Source organism: Argentina anserina, chromosome 7 (assembly GCF_933775445.1).
Source record: "Argentina anserina chromosome 7, drPotAnse1.1, whole genome shotgun sequence".
In the NCBI taxonomy this organism is placed as follows: Eukaryota; Viridiplantae; Streptophyta; class Magnoliopsida; order Rosales; family Rosaceae; genus Argentina; species Argentina anserina.
Genome location: NC_065878.1, coordinates 2,675,243 through 2,695,208, shown reverse-complemented (window position 1 = coordinate 2,695,208; position 19,966 = coordinate 2,675,243). Strand labels below are relative to the sequence as shown.

At 36.7% G+C, this 19,966-nt stretch overlaps 1 protein-coding gene across 1 annotated transcript; it reads left to right on the top strand.

Moving 5' to 3' along the window:
- The first annotated feature begins 11,944 nt into the window (after positions 1-11,944).
- Positions 11,945-12,744, top strand: LOC126802736 (extensin-1-like). Its single transcript, XM_050530419.1, has 2 exons — positions 11,945-12,053; positions 12,236-12,744. The coding sequence occupies exons 1-2, from the start codon at positions 11,945-11,947 to the stop codon at positions 12,742-12,744; spliced, it is 618 nt and encodes a 205-aa protein (XP_050386376.1).
- Positions 12,745-19,966: the final 7,222 nt, after the last annotated feature.

Here is a 19,966-nt window from a genome sequence, read left to right as displayed (position 1 = left end):
CTTCCAAACGTACTCCAACTGGTACTACACCTTATGCGTTGATGTATGGACATGATGCGGTGCTTCCTATGGAAATTAATGTTCAGTCGCTGAGGGTTCGCAAGCAGCACCAGTTGATTGGTGAGGACTATGTTCAAGCTATGTTTCAAGAACATGAGGACTTGGACTTTCGCCGGATGGAAGCTCTCGACAGCCTTATTGCCGAAAAGAAAAAGATAGCACGGCTCTATGATAAACGCACGAGAGGACGCAGCTTTGGAGTTGGGGACTTAGTTTGGAAAGCTTGTTATCCGTATGGTGAGCGAGTTGATGGTCATGGTAAATGGTCTACTAAATGGGAAGGTCCTTTTGTGATTGATTGAGTAATGGGCAAAGGCGCCTACTACCTTCGCGACACTGATGGGAATGTACACAGAAATCCCATGAATGGTCGCCATCTTAAGAAGTACTTTCCTAGAGTTTGGGAGTATGAAGATCCACCGGCAGCGGTGCAAGCCACTTAACTGGTGTTCGGACTTAGTGTTTCCTTGGTTTCCATTCTTTAGACCAAGTAAACAGGGGGGTAACACCATGGATACTCAGTGCGATCGCGAACTCAGAAAATTTTCTAAAGTCGCGAATTCTAGAGTCGCGAACGTTCCTACTGGTCGCGAGCCCAGAATTTTTTTTCCGAAACTATCGAGTTTCTGAAACTTTCTGAGTTTCTTAATCATACTCAGGCGTTTTTTGTAAAAACGTTGGACCAATACCTGTGGTCAAAAATTTTTTGTGACTTTTGTTTTGCAGCACTGAAACAATACAAGTGTTTTATGAAACAAGTTGTGCTCGGGCCTGGACGAATTCTGGAGACTCTAGAGGTGTCAAGGTGACGACAGGACCCAGCATATCATTTAGAGCGATGTTCTAATGGATCAACAACTAGTGTTGATCCAGAGGCTCCAACAGTCAGAGTGCCTTGGGAGTTGGAAGCGTTCGCGACTGCTGCGGCCTGCAAATGGTAAAGAACGGTTAACCATACAGTTAAGTGTTTATAAATGGGAACATAAACATATAAACCAAGAGGTGGTTAAGGGTTTTACCCCATCAGATTGAGAAGAAGGAACAATGTTTTCCAAAAGGGTTCGTGGTGTAACATCAGGGCTCACTGAGGCCGCATTCGCGAGGGGATGCTCCACACTTTCACCTTCTCGGTGAGAGCTGGTCACGCCTTCTTCATTCTCCAGAATTTGAGTTGAAGAGGAGCGGGAGAGTACAACTGTTGGGTTGATTAAGGCATGTGGCTCCAAGGTCCGAGTTCCTGCCACCATGTTGAGGGGAGTAGCTTGAATTGGTTACCCATGCATGATCGCAACCTGTTGAATACCAGTCGCGATTCCCATGATGGTGACTGAGTTTCAGCATGAGCTTGTGTTAAAGACAAATTAGTACATCGCTTATTCACAGATGAACAATATAAGACAGAGGAATTACATCCTAACAAATAATAAAGCGTTGCTTGGGGGGCAACAATGTGTTTAACTACGTACAGAGACGTCTTCCATGGTGGTGGCAGCAGCCTGAGTGGTAGACAGAGGTTGTGAAGTTGGGTTCTCGTGAACCTACAAATCAAATAAGAATCAGTCAAAGTGGTTCATGAATGGATTGCCAGTTGGAACAAATAGGGTGTTCTTTTTACCTCAACTGTTTTCTCTGGATTGCTATTCCCAGTTACTGTCTCAGGGTTGACTTGGTCAATTGACGAGCGTGGTTCTGCATCATTCGCGACTGGGGTAGAGGTGCTTGAGGCATCTATTCTTCTTCTTTAATTCTACTGATATTCACAGGAGTTGGTTAGTGGAAAATGTTGCAACAGTCTTTAGTTTTGTTAATCAAATATGGATAAAGACTTACAGGATTGAAGTCTACAGCGTTAAGATCGTCCTCTTCATTGTTAGAATAAATTATTCTCCCTCGCTTATGGCATTGGGAGGAGGAATCACCAACTGTGTCCTCAAAAACCTGCAATATGAACCAGTTAGTGGTTTTTAGTCAGTGTTGGAATAGAAACTGAAAGGGTTTCTGAGATTGGAACCGATTGGGTTCTGGGAAGAGATGCGTCTGCTCGATTGAAACTGGTTTGAGTTTCTGAAACAGTAAGTGTTTCTCGCATACTTCAGCTCGAAAGGTTATAGTGGTTTGAGGTGAAATCACGCGTCAGTTGGCAACTGGGGAACGTAAAGCGTTTCGAACTATTTTAAAAGATAACCGTTTGGGGTTTTTCTTCTACCCCTTTTCAATTTCGCGGGGTCTTCAATTTCAAGGCCTGGGGGGCAATGTTTGGGCCTAAAATAATACTCCGGTATTATCTAGACTATTTAGGCTCGTGGACCGGTTATTTGAGGAAAGTATATCACAAAGCAAGATTACCTGCCGTATTGGAATAGATTTAGGGGACTATCGCCGTATAGAATCTGAGTTGATTAAGGAAGGTGAATCTAAATCAACTAGGAGGTTCTCAAGACTTGATTTGCAAGAAAGAAAAAATTGTGTTCTCTATATAAGGGGGTTGAATACACAGAATAACACAGGCAACGTCAAAACAAACTATCGCGCAACCGCATAGTCAAGTCTCCTCACGGAGCAAAAGTCTCATCGCGGAGCAAAAGTCCGATTAGCTTCGGCAACCAAGTCTCCTCATGGAGTAAAATTCCGACTCGCATCGGCAACCAAGTCTCCCATCGGAGCGGAGCTACCCAGATGTACGCCTCGCGCTGCATGTAGAAAACAAGTCCGATTAACCTCGGCAACTAGAGTCAAGTCCATCGAGTCGCTAGCCTAGCTTCTAGCAAACACAAAAGTCTGCACTAGTCAGCAAATCTCATTCGCGAGAGAGTCCTGCTATTAACGACACAATATAAGCTCTGCTTTTCCCCAAGCGGTCTAAAGTAAGATCGGCCATCTACTTGAGGTGGAGTGAAAGGTACCTAGCAACTCCGGTTGTGTATAGGTCATTCGAACTTCAACGGTTTATCAGCAACTGCAGAGCAATCGTTTGAGAAGAAGACAATACGTGGAGCGCAATCATCGTCAAACAAAGCAAGAGTTGTACCTAACTCAAAGCTACTGGCACGCCGGCAACAACAGAGAACGAAGGGTCGAACCGTCTAGGGTTCGACACCGGGGTTTGCTGATTGTTCTCTGAGGAGGATCCGTTTTCCCAGCTCGAACACATATGTCAGATGAAATAAATTAATTTGTAGAATTTTCGGTGTCAGCAGTCCTTCTATCTGACAAGAAATCATGTTATCAATTCTTAATTGATTTCATTGTCCACGTGAAAGTGTCTTTTGATTATACTTTGATTATGGAAAGGAAATAAAAATTCACTTCCTCATAAACTCTGAATTGAACTTCCTACTAAGAAGTGGTAATCTACAGTATTTCCATTCAGGTATTCAAAGATAAATGACATGATTCAACTAGGGATCTAGGCCGCGCGTTGCTGTGGCTCTGTGTTAATGTTCATGTTGGAATACGTTGTTAGGTAAAAAGCATGCAGGTTGTAGCAGAGTTTTTAAATATAATATATGGTATTGTAAAACTAAACTTCATATAGATTTACCAGGAATATACGTTTAAGTGAAGTATGTAATAAATTCTTATTTTGAGTTGTTATGCAATCTTGTTGTAGTAACCCGATTTTTCAGAAAAATTTATTAGATTGTTTTTAAATTTAAAAAGTTTGTGAAATTCATTAAACGTGTTTATTTCGCTTTGCGACGTCGAAAATCAAAAAAGGAACCGATATCAGAAATGTGAATTAGAAAAACGTTACGTTTCCGCGACGTGAGAATCGACTTTTACTCTGTCGCTCGTTTGTGAAAAATTCCTTCACGAAAGTAGTAGAGATCGTCGATACGAGTTCGTGGACATGTCACGCGTCCTAATCGGACGTCGTACGTGAAAATTATTAACGACGGAAGTTAGTTTCCGATTTAGAAAAGGGTATAAAAGGGAATTTAATGGAGTTAGGGTTTCCATTTTCGGAAACCCTCACCCCCGCCCCCTTTCTCCTTCTCTCTCTCCTCGACCTCACCCCTCTCCCTTAAATCGCCTCCGGCGATCTCACCAGCTAGAGCGCCGTGGCTCACACCGCCTCGCTCGATAGCTTCGCCAGGACCACCGCACACGACCCCGAGCTCGAGACGCCTCGCCTCACCGCCGTGAAGTCGCGCAACATCCCCGAGCCCCTGCGAGGTTTCTGTCGCCGTCCAAACCCCACGCCACCGACGCAAGCTCTCACCCCTTATCCCCCTCCACCCTCCGACGCCGCCTACGAGTAAATGGAACTCGATTCGAGCCACAACACGCCCTCCACGAGGAATTGACCACGATCGGCGATCCATCCCTCTTCGACGCCTTTTCAAAGGCTCCACCATATGATCTAGGTATGATTTGATGTATTTGATGTTTGTGTGTGATTGTGTGATGATTTTGGATCGATTTGGGGAAGATTCGGAGGAGGAGGAGATGGAGGAGATACCGCCGCCTAGGGCGGTGCTTGTAAGTGCGTGAGGAGGTTTGGAGGCGGCCTTGGGCCGTGTAGGAGTGGAGGAGAAAGAAAGGAGCGGTTTTGGGGCGACGGTGGCGTGCTACGCGCTAAGTTTAGGAGAGGTGCGTGGGCCCCACGCGTAGCCATAATGAGTGGCGTGTGAACCCCATGCGCCGCCACGTGCGGCGGCGCGTAAACAGTGAATTCAAAACAATAATTTTGTAAAATTTTTTTTTTCGTGATTTACGTACAGTAAATGTGAATTTATTTTACGTATAGTAACTGTAAATGTAAATTACGTACAGTAAATGTAAAAGTAATTTCGGAAGGGTAAATCGTAATTATTATTTACTGAGACAGTATTTACGATTGAATAGTATGCATACGTACAAGAATACGTAATTAATATATATTTGTACAGTAATACATGAATAGTAATTTTGTGAACAGTAACTTCGTAAAACCAGAAATTGCTGAACAGTCTAACATTATTATTGTTTCGGCATTTAAGGTTTTACGTAACGATCCTAAATTCACTTCTTATCTATTCTAGGTGATCGATACTTCAAGTAAAGGATTCACATTCAGAATCGTGGAAATTACGCTCAGGATTATAAGGTGAGTAAAATCTCATGATTACGCTTAATTAAAATGAATGAACTATGATATGTATAAGATATAGTGGATTGTGTATGTGTATAAATAGTAAAAGAGGTACATATATACGGTTTGCTATATTATATACTTTCATAAATTCCGTTTGCGAATAAGTTTATTTGGTGTTCAGATATATTTATTGAGCATGTTGATTCGATTTGTACAATATAATGTGATGATTATTGTACGTTGTTTTAACATTGAGTTTTGTTAAAACGTTTTGTCTTTGGACGTGTTTCTTGTCTTCGGACGTGTGTATGTCTTCGGACGTGTTGGCATGTCAGAACCTAGCCTTGGCCGGGCGAAAGTTACGATACAGTTAGAGCTCTAGTCTGTCTGCCGGGGTACTGCATAAGAGGTAACAGATGGGTTATCGGCTTATGAGTACCCATATTTTGGATATTGGGTAGCAGGTGGTTGCCCAATGCCGGCGGCATACCATCATGAGGGGTAACAGAGGTGTACCATCGCTCATGAGTATCCGTATTATAAATATATTTGGGTAAACAGAGAGGTTGCCCAATTTCTCATGAGCACATATATTTTCACATTATTAGACGACCAGATGGGCCGTCTAATGAGTCATGAGTGCATTTATAATTGACATTTTTGTGGATTTTCGTATATATTTTTATACGAGTTATATTGTTGTTTTACTCATACGAGCTGCAAAGCTTACCGGGTTTGTGTTTACAATCCCGGTGCACCTATTCGATGGTGTAGAGGATAATTCTGTAGGTGTGGATTAGCGGAAATCGATGGACAACTCTGAAGACTTGAAGTTGTTTAATTCTATCTTGTGGTGAGGATTTGTGAGGATTTATACATTTCCATTTGATATAATGTTGAATTATAAATTTGGTTTGTAATAATCGATTTGGCTGAGTTGTACTTTGAACACAGTAATGATCCACTGTGACATTAAAATGATTTCGATTTATTGAGATTGTTTTAGAGTTTTTTATGACTTCGAAATTTGAGTTTCATGCTCGAAATTTTGGGGTCTTGACAATTGTTTCCTAAGATCAAAGTTTGGCTATGTCTAGCATGTATGATCTAAGGATGTGTGGCGATATTAATGATTAATCATTAGTCCAAGACTACTTTTGAGAAGCATGTAATGAACATTGTATACTTTGTTAGTTGTACTTCATGATTATGATACTAATCAGGGGGAGTTGTTTCATAGACTTCAGGAGAAGTTTACCTCCCATGTTGCTATTAAATGTAGATAGTGTGTTGTGCTATTTTTTCCTTCGTTCAAACTTTTGTTTTTCACCAAAGAAGTTTTTATTTTGCTTGATATGGTTTTTACCGAGTCAATGTTATGTGCATCATGCAACCTAGGCATGCGACACAAGGGGAAGTATTCCGGGAGAATTATTATTCTACCATTTTGTGTGTCTTAACCTATTTAGGTTTTTTTATTGGAGTAGATTATGCTTTATGTAATAGATATAAATCCATGATTCATCGGGATACTAAGTATGTAATGCCTATAGATATGCCCCATTATCAATCAATAAAGAGCTTGGTTTATGTTCTTTTACGTTGTTATTATTCTCGTTTCTATCATACTCGATCAGTTTTGACTTTTTAATTATATATTTTTATTGAAATTATTATAGGCTCTCACTCTTCTCATTCAACCATATTTGACGTGAATATATATTTAACAAAATAAAAAGAAATGAAGCAATGATATTGCGAATTTATCAAGTGTGTTGTCATATGACATGTAATTAGAGACTTAATTTATTGTATTAATCATAAAAAAAATTTAAAATTAATTGTATTAATCTCAAAATTAAAATTAATTGTACTAACTAATAAAATTAATATTAATTGTATTAATTAAGAAAAAATAAAATTAATTTTATTAATCATCAAAATTAAAGTTAATTGTATTAATCATCAAAATTTAAATTACTTGTATTAATAAAAAAAATTATAATTAAAATTAGATGTAATTGATGATGAGAATTAGATGTAATTGATGATGAGAATTAGATGTATGGACCTATTAAATAAATAAATAAAATCAAAACCACTCAAAGGGCTAAAAGACATTGTTAAGAGCTAAAATAGCCTTTAATAATGTCTTTTAGCCCTCTCATTATGATCTTTTAACCCTTAACTAGATTGGTTGAAGATGAGTCTTTTAGCCCTTAACAAGCTTGGGTTGGAGATGGCCTAAGGATATCTGTAGGGCAAGTGTGCTCTGTTGATCCTTTTAAAGAGAGCCTTCTCTTGCTCGACAGGGCTGATGCAGCTTCCTACTGAGGGAAACCATAGGTCAGGTATGTTATCACTTATCAACAACCTAATTTTATGCGCAGTGATTGATTTACTACTTCTGCCTAGTACGTAGAGGTGGCAACTGGGCCCAAAAGCCCGAATCCGGCCCGGACCTGGCACGTTAAAAAATGGGCTGAGCCCGGGACTGGCCGAGCTCGTTTTTAGCCCAGCACGAACAGAGCACGATAAATCATGGGTCGGCCCGTTAAATACATAATTTTATATTATTTATATCAATATTTAAACAATTATTATTATTAAACTTGAATATTATATATTTAAAATTAAAATCTATTGATTATTTCATTATTTTAACTACAATATTTCACAAATATTATCAAAATAGCGAATAAAACGTAATTGTTTTGAGATACGTAACGTTTTAAAAATAAGATTATGAAATGTGTTGTAGTATTTTATTTATTTTACTATTTTAAATAGTTATATAAAACAAATATTCAAAATACATAATATTCTGTTTTTAATTGTGTCATATAATGCTAATTGACTGGGCCGGCCCGCTTCTTGGCCCGACATGAGCTTGGGCCGTGGGCCAGGCTGGGCTTAATATTTAAACAAATGGCCTGGCACGATAAATAAATGGACCGGCCCGAGTACGGCATAAACACGATTTTGACCCGTTTAAAATGGTCCGGCCCGGCCCGTTTTCCACCTCTACTAGTACGTGTTGTTGTTGGTATTGTATGTTTTTGTTCTTTTGGCAATGTACATCTTCCCGTCTTAGCTAACTGTTCTTTTACTTTCGTTGTCTCAATAGAATCTTCTCAACTAAACTTGACTCAGATATAATGGAAGAAACCAAGAAGTTAAAAAGAGAATCTCTAGAATGTCAATAATTAAAGACAACCAGATATACGTAGTTAGGCTACTCTGAATCGGTTTGCACCTTCATGTTTTATGTATTATGGAACTCGAATTCCTTAGATAGTGGACGGTGGAATTGTTCATGTTGCTACTATAGTGTGCTTGAACTTTTGTATATATTTATGTGCTGTTGTAGTCTTGTAGATAGAATTAACACAGTTATCTTTTCTTTTCGTTTTTTTTTGAGGAAAAGAAGTAACATAGTTTCAGATCCCAGAAAATAAAAAAAACGTCTACAGCATAGTTCATTCAGGTTACTAAAAAGTTTGCACTCCTGTTTCTTCATGTTAATTTGTTTCATGTTAGCTTCTTACTTTGAAACAATTTTATCTTTGCAGCTTAATCTCATTTTCTGTGAAACGCGGCTGAGGATAATTCTTCTAATGGAGATGCAACCACTGAACAAGAAACCGCATCTGCTGGTGGGTTACTTTGTTTGATCTGTAATAGGATGTCAATGAACGGACTTAGTGATATGGCTACTTTTCTTTTGATGTTGCATGATCAGTTTAAATTTCCATTTTCAGTTGAACTATTTGCTTGTTCTAGTACATTAGTGTTTAATATAATTTGCATAGTCACGTCTTTGATGCATAAGCAGCTGTTTTAGTAAAAACTGTGGAATCAGACTCCTCATCAGGTGCCTATATGCAAATCATGAACAATTTGAAAGCAAGATCTATTCCAAAATGCTGGCCTGTGATACTTGTGCATGAAGTTATGAACTAGATACTAGTTAGTGTGGTCGCCGCTTTCCCGCGGCTTAGTAATTGCACTACACATTCTCTGTATATCCAACAGAAGCACTTATACATTAACTTTATAAGAGCTCATACTCATTTATAAATTGGCGGTCCATATACATTAATAAACATTATTTACATTACAGATTAAGGTTCACTGACCTCCACACAGTAAGAGCTCGTTCATTGTTCTAGAGCAGCAATTAGGAGGGGAAACCAAAAAAACAAAAAAACCAATGGGCACAAATAGCTCAAGTGTCCTAAAAGGTGTAGTGTTTTGTGCAAATATATGGTATTACTAATCTGTTCGTAGTTTGAGGGCACTGTTTTTATTTAGACACAAAATATATTTGTTCCATAAGAGCAATAGGAACATTAGCAATAGACATATATGTGCTAAATGTAAGTATAGATAGATATATATATAGATATATATATATATATAACCTTCACTCTGAAGTTTCAGAGTGAAGTTCCAATTTTGACACACTTTTAGGTCAAATTTTTTCGCCATAAGTGATTCAATATTTAGATATGCTATTCAAGATCATCTCTATAAAGTTTCATCCAATTTGACAATGATTTGAGCTTTCAAAATTGAGATTTACACGAACGGTTCACATTGAACAGTTTTAATTCATTCATTGATTTAATCTAATTTCAATACCTTAACGATGTCCGAATTAGATGAAATTTTGTAGAGATGATCTTGAATAGCATACCTAAATATTGAATCACTTATGGCGAAAAAATTTGACCGAAAAAGTGTGTCAAAATTGGAACTTCATTCTGAAACTTCAGAATGAAGATTATATATATATATATATATATATATATATATATATATATATATCTATACTTAGCACATTATACTTACAGGCCGATATATATATATATATATATATATATCTATATATATCTATCTATACTTACATTTAGCACATATATGTCTATTGCTAGTGTTCCTATTGCTCTTATGGAACAAATATATTTTGTGTCTAAATAAAAACAGTGCCCTCAAACTACGAACAGATTAGTAATACCATATATTTGCACAAAACACTACACTTTTTAGGAAACTTGAGCTATTTGTGCCCATTGGTTTTTTTGTTTTTTTGGTTTCCCCTCCTAATTGCTGCTCTAGAACAATGAACAAGCTCTTACTGTGTGGAGGTCAGTGAACCTTAATCTGTAATGTAAATAATTTTGTAGAGATGATCTTGAATAGCATACTTAAATATTGAATCACTTATGGTGAAAAAATTTGACCGAAAAGTGTTTCAAAATTGGAACTTCACTCTGAAACTTCAGAGTGAAGCTTCACTCTGAAATTACAGAGTGAAGTTCCAATTTTGACACACTTTTCGGTCAAAATTTTTCACCATAAGCGATTCAATATTTAGGTATGGTATTCAAGATCATCTTTACAAAGTTTCATCCAATTTGACAATGGTTTGAGCTTTTAAAATTGAGATTTACATGAACGGTTCACGTTGAACAGTTTTAATTCATTCATTGATTTAATCTAATTTCAATACCTTAACGATGTCCGAATTAGATGAAATTTTGTAGAGATGATCTTGAATAGCATACCTCAATATTGAATCGCTTATGGTGAAAAATTTTGACCGAAAAGTGTGTCAAAATTGGAACTTCACTCTGTAATTTCAGAGTGAAGCTTCACTCTGGATAGAGACTATATATATATATCGGCATGTAGATACCACCCTTAGATATGTTATATCTCCTCTTAGCCCTTTATGTCTTTTAGTGTCCCTATTGTTTAACACTTGAATGAATTGTTCCGAGTTGAAACTAAACTAGAGACAAGAAGGATTTTGAAGTGAAATGTTGTCGTTGTTAGGAGTATATTTAGGTGAGTCAAGTCAAGACTTGGCATTTTGAACAAGATTTTCTAGATTCCTTAGCAGCGGAGTCAATTTAAAACTGCACCAAAATCAATCCGAAAGGCAAAGCGGTTCACGTACACAAAGAAAACTAGATGGAACCGGTTTGAGTTTTAACCCGCACCGCAACACACACCGTGTCCGGCTAGCTAGCTGCAGCAGACCTTAAACTGTTGATGACCTAAATACACCATCAATAATATCAGTCACCTTTGAGCAACATTGTCAGCATTAACATAAACAACCCACCACATCAAAGTGATCACTATCAAATCGGCTGTCTCAGACACTGACTAATTAACAGTAGTGGCCCAAAAAATTATTTACCCGAATGGTAAGGTTTTGATCGATCACTTCTTTCTTCGTAATTCAGTACACTAAAACACTCGATGCCAAGCCATGACGTACATTATAAGAACCATATTGGATTGTAAAGTATTTGTAATAAAGCTATATATATATATATGTATGTATGTATATGTCAGTACTCTTATTAAACTTGGCATTGTTGGCAATGGCTAGGCAGCGGATTTCAATAATTAAGCGGTCGTGTATTTTTATCTTTCACATGGAAATTGGAAAATCGTGCTCACTATTAATGGCAAGTAAGAAAAAATTTAAATGTTGGTAGCAGTTAGAGAAATGGATCAATCGAAACTCAATGAAACAAATTAAATAAATTATCATTTGAGCTGAAAAAACGGTGAGCATTATCATACTTATGCTTAGAACAATAATCCTAATGAATCTAGCTCTTAGTTGGCCCTCAAACATTTAAGGGCAAGCTAGCTAGACACCTTCCCAAACTTGTGTTATATATGCAAAGCTAGCCTTTGAGAATGAATACATCAAGCACCAAAAGTTGCTTAACCAACTGCAAACTTGTGGTACACTAAGTGCGTGTAACACTTAGGGTCATCGAAATGCAGATCCCTCCTGCCCATGGGGCTCTACTTGGTCTCTGCATCTTCTTGTTTACTTCAAGCTTATGCTACGGTGAGGATACCGGACAGCCAAGCAAAGTCTTCTCAGGTGAGAAATATATCTATATATAGTTCGATATTGATCGACCCGGCATCATATACTTTTATCATATGAGAGCTAGCAATTAACACATTACTTATTTGAAGTCTTTTCTTCCATATATATATAGATAATTAAAAATAGAAAAATAACAACGTTTATGTCTTTGTGCATGTTCAACATGATTGAAGAGTTGAAAACAGCCGAGGCTGCAGAGCTCAATGAAGAGGGAAAGTTTGCGGTACTACCACCAAAGTCGTTCTTCAAGAAACCCATCCTGCCTAAGGTTCCAATTCTGAAGAAGCCATTTCCACAAAAACCCTACTTCAAGAAACCACCTCTGCATAAGATTCCCACTCTCAAGAAGCCATTGTCATCTCCTATACCTGTTTTCAAGATCCCACCGTTTAAGAAGCATCCTTCCCCGATTCCACAAGATGAAAAACCTTTTTTGAAGAAACCATTTTTCCATCCGATTCCAAAATTCAAAACGCCATATTTCCATCCTATTCCGGTTTATAAGAAGCCACTTTTCCCCCCAGTTCCGGTGTACAGGAAGCCCGCAGTTCCGGTTTACAAGAGTTTACCTCCAATTCCTGTTTACAAGAAGCCATCCTTCCCCCCAGTTCCAATCTACAAGAAGCCATACTATCCAATTCCGAAATTTAAGAAGCCATTTCCTCCATACGTGGCTCCCTAAGAGGCTAAGATAGCTCATGCATTTCTAATTTCTTTAATAAAATAAAGTCTAGCTTGTATACACAGAGCGAGAAGAAAGTGATGAAAAAGAAAGGAAGAATACAATTACTGTCCTTGGAATTTCATTATATATGTATGTATGAAGTATATGTTCTTTCTGGTTGTATGTGTAGCTACTGCATGTTAATCTAGTACCAAATTCAGTGTTTTCGTAAGAATACATATGTTATAACGAAATCGATCAGAAATATTCTTTGATATAATCACTGAGAAACTGAGAATATAAAAAGTATACATTATCGTAAAGAATTAACATTTGTTCAAGATCAAATCTGATGACACATAGCCACACAGTCGACTAATAATTATCCAATGTTGTCGAATAACTATAAAGAATCAATTGTACTTGTATCTCAGTTTTAAATTAACCTAGAATATCTATAAAAATGATCACGTACAGAAACAAATTAAGTGAAATAGCAATAATTCTCAAAAAAGGGGACCATGTATATTTATGCATGGCATTACTATTTCTGCTCTCAACTAGATGATCGTACGTATAACTAATAACTAATATTCTATCTGCATCAACTACCTCCGGCAATAATGTCACCGATTTTTCAGGTTGCAAAGAGCACATGAATGCAGCTGCGTGCATGCCTTAACCCGTCCAACTTTTCATTTTTCCTTTGGAGTTTGGAAATACAAATACGTACTGTTTCAATCAAATAAGTTTTAAGCAGGGCCGGTCTTGAGAATTTTGATGCATTTTATGTCTGATAGGTGCAAAATCACCTACAAAAATACTCTATTATTAAATTAATTATATCAATGTAATAAATGACAAATAGGGGGTCATTACCCGCAGATAATTGGTGAAACTAAGACTTAAAAACACAAATAGACACGTAAACCAGAAATCTGGCAGACTCGACCTATGACCGGAAACCTAAATAATTAGATAGTCTAGACTCAACTAAATATTACGAAATTAAATAGACACTAACTAGACACAGTGACTTACTACCACACAAATTGTGAGAGTATTCGGAATTGGTCTGATTGGTGAAAAAAGAAGAAGACAAAAGTACTGCTTAAAACCTAATAATTAAAAAGTGAATATGGATGTAAATATGAGAAAAACAATAGGTAGGAACTTCTCTCCAGCAGTAGATATGTTTCAATCACCTCAAAACAATATCAATAGTTATAGATGAATGCACTCACAGTTAAGCCAATGTCGTTAGGTCATTAACCGTATTACATTCTCTTACTTGTCATGTTAAGCGAAATATTGATATCGACTTAACTATATTCTCAATTAATTGATCTATGAAATGTCGGTATCTAGACCAAAATAATTAAAATCATGAAATTCTAAGAACGTTTGAGTAACAACAAAGAATCTAAGGTCAATGTCAGTAGCCTTAGATTACTAAGGAATCACTTCACACAAGTACCTGCAAATGACTTGTTATCTCTCACATAATATGCAATGATATGTCGGTCATATACATATTCAAGATAATAAATACTACAACATGCATCAAAGTATCGACCCAATGAGATATGCAATAAAATTATCAATGAACAATCAGTGAAGAAATTTTCATCTAAAATTATATAAATCAATTAGAGTTTGAAATCGAAGACATATCTAGAGCTTCCTTTCTCTTGGGGAGGTTTGATGAGATTTTAGCACCTTGAGGAGATGTGGGTTGTAGCTTGAGGAGATGTGGGTTGTAGCTTGAGGAGATTGAAGGTGACTTCGCTTCGGCTCTCACTGTCCGTCTTCTCCCCTTTCTCTTCTCTTCTTCTCTTTATTTTTTCTTCCTCTCTTCCATTCGGCCTCTCCCCTATTTATTCTCTTCTTTTCTCCTTCTCTTTTCCTTTTTCTCATTTTCTCTTTTTTTCTTCTTTCTTTTCTCTTTTCCCTCTTTCTTTCTTCTCTCTTTTCTCCATCTTTTCGGTTCCTCCTCTCATTTTCTTGTCTCTTTTCTCCTTTCTCTCTTTCTTTCTTCTCTTTCCTCCTTCTTTCGGCCTCTACTCTCTTTTCTTCCTCTCTTTCTTCTCTCTTCTTCTTTATTTCACTTCAAAATACCTAAAAACAAATAAAATTAATTAAAAATATAAAAACATAACAAAATACACTACTACACATATGTGCATCAATGACATTTTAAGCATGACGTTTTATAAAAAAAACGCCGTGAAAAGTACTATTTCATGGCGTTTTATTTGAAAAATGCTATTGATAATCTAAATTTAAGTATGTGGGATATTTCTATGGCGTTTGCAAATGCCGTGAATTTTATAACGTTTACTTAAACGCTATTGTATGTATTTTTGATGGTGTTTTCAAACGCCATGGAAATATTTGATATTGATGGCGTTTCCAAAAGCCATGCGACAAGCGGGTTTTTTTTGTTGTTCACTCTTTAGACCAAAAGACACGGAGATCTTATTTCATTGAAAACCCTTGGCTCCAACTTTATCCTCTCCAAATTCATAAAACTCCTGAAATCACTACCTTCGCATTTCCTTTCCATTCCCATCTTCTCTTCCAGACTTTGAAGGCTTTGACAACGACGAGCCTACCGACAGCGACGAGCCCTTATCGGTTGTAACTCCTCCGATCCATTCATTCGATACCATGCTCCTCTATTCTCGGTTCAAATTCTCTGGGTTCAAGGTAAATTGCAATTTTAGGGTTTGAATGCAATTCAGGCATGTGCAAAAGCTTTTGCCAATTCAGATCTATGCTTCACGAAGGTGGAGGAGATCTCACAACTTCTTTCAATGTGGGTACTATAATTTCTCATTCATTCACTTCTGTTGTCACCACATATCCTTCGTTATTTGTCTTATCATGTTATTTAGTGTTGTATCAGTTGTTTCTTTCATCTGTCTATGGAAGATCGAGACTGATTTGCGATTTTCGGGTGATGGAGAATTTGATTTGGTTTGCAATCAGGAAAGACGAGGGTTTTCATTTTCTGGGTTTAGGGGATGGTTAGCTAATTTCTTGCTCTGGGTTTAATTTCTGGCTGATCTTCTGATTTTGTTTTTTTTGTTTTTCCTTTTTACTTCAATGTAGTATTAGTAGAATTTGCTCTTTTCACTTGTGTTATAATTTCTAAACCGTATAAAGCTTTTTGCTTATGAAAACTAAAACTAAATAATAAACATGAAATTGTTGTGAATGCTAAAGATACAATTTTCAGGAGTGTCCTTGACTTAGTTTGTGCTCGCAATGGTTTGTGTTCGAGGCTTCACAATAAAGTAGCTATATTGATATAGTTTCTTATTGCATAACTCCAAACAATAAAATCAATGATACAAATGTAACGTGGATGTTACTGGTGGGTATAATTGTGGATGATTCTCTTTTTTTCCTTTTTATTGTTCATACTTGATTTATAGCTTGACCTTTTGTTTCAATTTGACATGCATCAACCAGAGAAGAAGATACCAAACACGTGAAGGTAGTCTTTTTTATTTTTGTAGATTCTCATAGAGCTTAATTGTCTTCATTGTACTATCTGAAATTGAGCTTAATTGTAGACCTGTAAATTTTAGGTGACATCAATGTGTAAAACTATTGCTACTTCTAAGAGTTGGATACTCTTTTTGGGTTGGATAATCATTTAGGGCAAGGAGGTGGATTCTAAGTCGCCGTTGTGGTTCCAATTCATTGTGGTGAATCAGCACAACACAGGTAATGGGTAGGTTCCAATATTAGCTTCTTGTTCACATGCACGTAGGACCATATGTTAAAATGATACATATGGATTAAATGTAGATGATCTTGATTTCCAGTGTTACTGTTTGATTGGAACATTAACTGATATGAAGGGGTTATATGAGCATGGTTTATTTTATATGTAAATTCAATTTGAGGTCAATATCTTGTGTAGTAGTAAAATCCATCTTATAGATGTTTGGATATCTTTGTCAGCTCATTCAGCTCATTTCTTGATGAGTGCCTTTATAGGAGCTGCACTTGCTAAGAAAAAGATGTCAGTAAGCCTCCATGATGCCTTTGTCTATTTGGTTGCTACCCATGACATGGGACTTATTCAGAAACATATGCATCTATTTGTGTTGTAATTTCCGCTATATATCACATTGTATATTCTGGATTATCTATTTTTGAGTTGTTGGTGCAGTATATTGTCTATAAGTGCCTGTTAGATTTAATTAGTAAAATATCATAGTTTCTTATTGTTTTTGATATTGTATTTTAATAAGCCTATTACTTCCTTTTCGTTCTTAATTAACAGACAATGTTCCTAACATGACATATCTCCAAGTTTAGTTGAATATTTATATGTTTTAGTGCATATGTTTTTTTATAACGTCAAGTAGCACTTTTCTTTACTGGATTTTTATTTCATTCCATTCTAGGTGTGCTACGCATGGTGGGTTTATCGCATATCGCAGAGAAGTGCGCAATGATAAAGAGAATGGCGTGATGGATTTGATAAAGACTGGAGTTGCTAATCTTTACACTTCTATCTTTTCTTTAGAGAAACTTGTATTTTTTTGTCTTTTCTTATATATTGTGGTTTAGCTACCTTAGAACTACTTGTAATTTCTTCTGTCTATTTTTTATCTTTGTAGCATGTGTGAAACTGTAAATTTGTAGAACAAGAATAAGAGTTGCACTAATGACGGACTGTTAATTGGGAATTTCTTTTCTTTTTTCTCAATAATAGATTGATTTTCTATATTTAAATAGAAAATCAATAAATGTTTGTTTTTTAATTTGAAAAACCATGCATGGCGTTTATCAAACGTCATGAAATTAAATTCAATGGCGTTTTGTCAACCGCCGTGAAGTTGATGGCGTTTGGTAAACATCATAAAATTACATTCAATGGTGTTTAGCAAACGCCATGAAAAGATATTTAACAGCGTTTTTCAAACGCCATGAAATTTTTGTGAAAGAACGGCGTCGGTTTCTACGACGTCTGACCATGGCGGCAAAAAACGCCGTAGAATACATTTAATGGCGTTTTTCAAATGTCGTTTATGTATTTCTGTGTAGTAGTGATAGCTATGTAAAAGGAATAATTAACACAATAAAAATCACATAAATATGTGTCTATCAATGCCTATAATTTTTCTTTGGAGATTTAGAAGCCCATGCCATCAAACTAGGCAGCTAAGTTTTACACAGGATTTTATTAAATGAAAAAGAATGAATCATGCACCGATATATATGGGTTTGTGAGGTGCAAACTTATCGACTTTTATTTTCCTACTGCCGAATGTGCAACATATATGAATTTTTTGTCAGGACCAGAGATATGTTATATTACAACAAAATATTAAAATCATATATATAATTATCTATATATATTGCAAACGATTGAAAAATGACAAATAACTAGAATTAATGAATTAAATAGTTGAATAAATGTTGAAAATATAATTAATTAAAAATTGAACTCTCAAATCTTTCTCTACAAACTCAATAATCTCTCATATTTTTTTTCTATGTTTTCTCTCACATTTGAAATTAACTATATTGTATGATGTAAAATTTGGAATTGATAAGTAGAATTAAGTCACCATAAATATAATACACATACTAATAGTGGGCCTTTAAATAAGGTTTGTTGCTTGAAGATAAAAGATTTTTCTCTGGGTGAATGACATAGCAATGATATAGTGTATGTATACTATATCATATCTAAAATAATGTACTATATATAAAATAATGTTTCAAGGTTATACCTATGTACTTTATATAGAAAATATTATCTAAGGACAGTTTTCACTACTCTCTCATTTTAAAAGACACTGTAATTATTTTACCCAAATTAGGCCTTTTTTTGCCCAACAATATTTTTTTTACCTGAAATACCCTTATAACAAACCAAACCTCTCTCTCTCTCTCTCCCTCTCTCTCTCTCTCTCTCTCTCTCTCTCTCTCTCTCAAATCTGATCGGATCTAAATCGCACAACAATCCGCTGCCGGAAGCGCGCCCTCCTTTGACCCCGTAGCGGTCTGCCGCTGCCACGATACCTCTACCGCGCTTCCACCTCTTCCTTTTTCTAATCAATCCTCCCGCTCAGACGATTCCTTTGTCGATCGATGCCAACACCTCATCAGCACTAAGCCTCCGCCATAGATATCTGAAGCAACACCGCCTCATGATTCGTCGACAAAGCCGACCTGCCATGATGTTGGTAGGGTTCGTGTCCTCTCTCTCTCTCTCTCTCTCTCTCTCTCTCTACACTCCTCTACCACATTGTTACCAACCTTCTTTGCGTTGACCGTCGTCCTTTCCACGGCGATCAAGTCCGCCTCTTTCTACCACAAGATTGACGCCAAATGGCCTGGGTAAGCCACCGATCTCTAATATCCACCGTATCATCACTGGCAACAACGACGACGCTACTGTGCAGGGGAAGATATCAGAATTCCTCCGGCTCATGCTTTCGATGGTGAGTGGCTGATCCCATGCATCACAACAGCACCACCTCTGGTTCATGCTTTCAATCAAAGAACACAGCTTTGAAATCGAATGCCTCTTTGTCTCCATATAGTGGTACTATTGTGGTAGTATCTTTATAGGTTAGTCTAAGTATTTTTATATACCTACGACAATATCTTTTTATGTTGTTGTTTTTGTTTTGTGTATTATGTTGAGTGGATGAGCTATTTGAGATGTATAGTTAGATGAAGTTGGATTGTATGATTGGAATCAGTAGCTTTGTTTGTCGTTGGTAGTAGCTTTGTTTGTTGTTGGTAGTAGCTTTTGTTATGCTTCATAGTAGCTTTAGTAGACATGCATAGTAGCATCTTTTGTGTTGCTCGGTAGTATCTTTATTTGTCGTTGATAGTAGCTTTGTTTATCGTTGGTAGTAGCTTTGTAATAACCCGAATTTATTAGAAACTAAATGTCGAGTATTTTCAAAGTGTTAAACTTGTGAAATTAATTCAAGACGACAATTGCAGGTTTGCGACATTTCGAAACGAAAACGGAAACGTTCTCGGATCGTTTAATTAGAAAACGTAACGTTACCGCAATGTATAGATCGACTTTTATTCCGTCGCTCGGTTGCAAAAACTTCCTTCACGAAAGTCGTAGAGCTCATCAATACGAATTCGTGGACATGTCATGCGTTCGAATCGGACGTCGGACGCGAAAGTTATTAACGTCGGAAGTTCGTTTCCGATTTTGGAAATAGTATAAAAGGAAGGAGAGGAA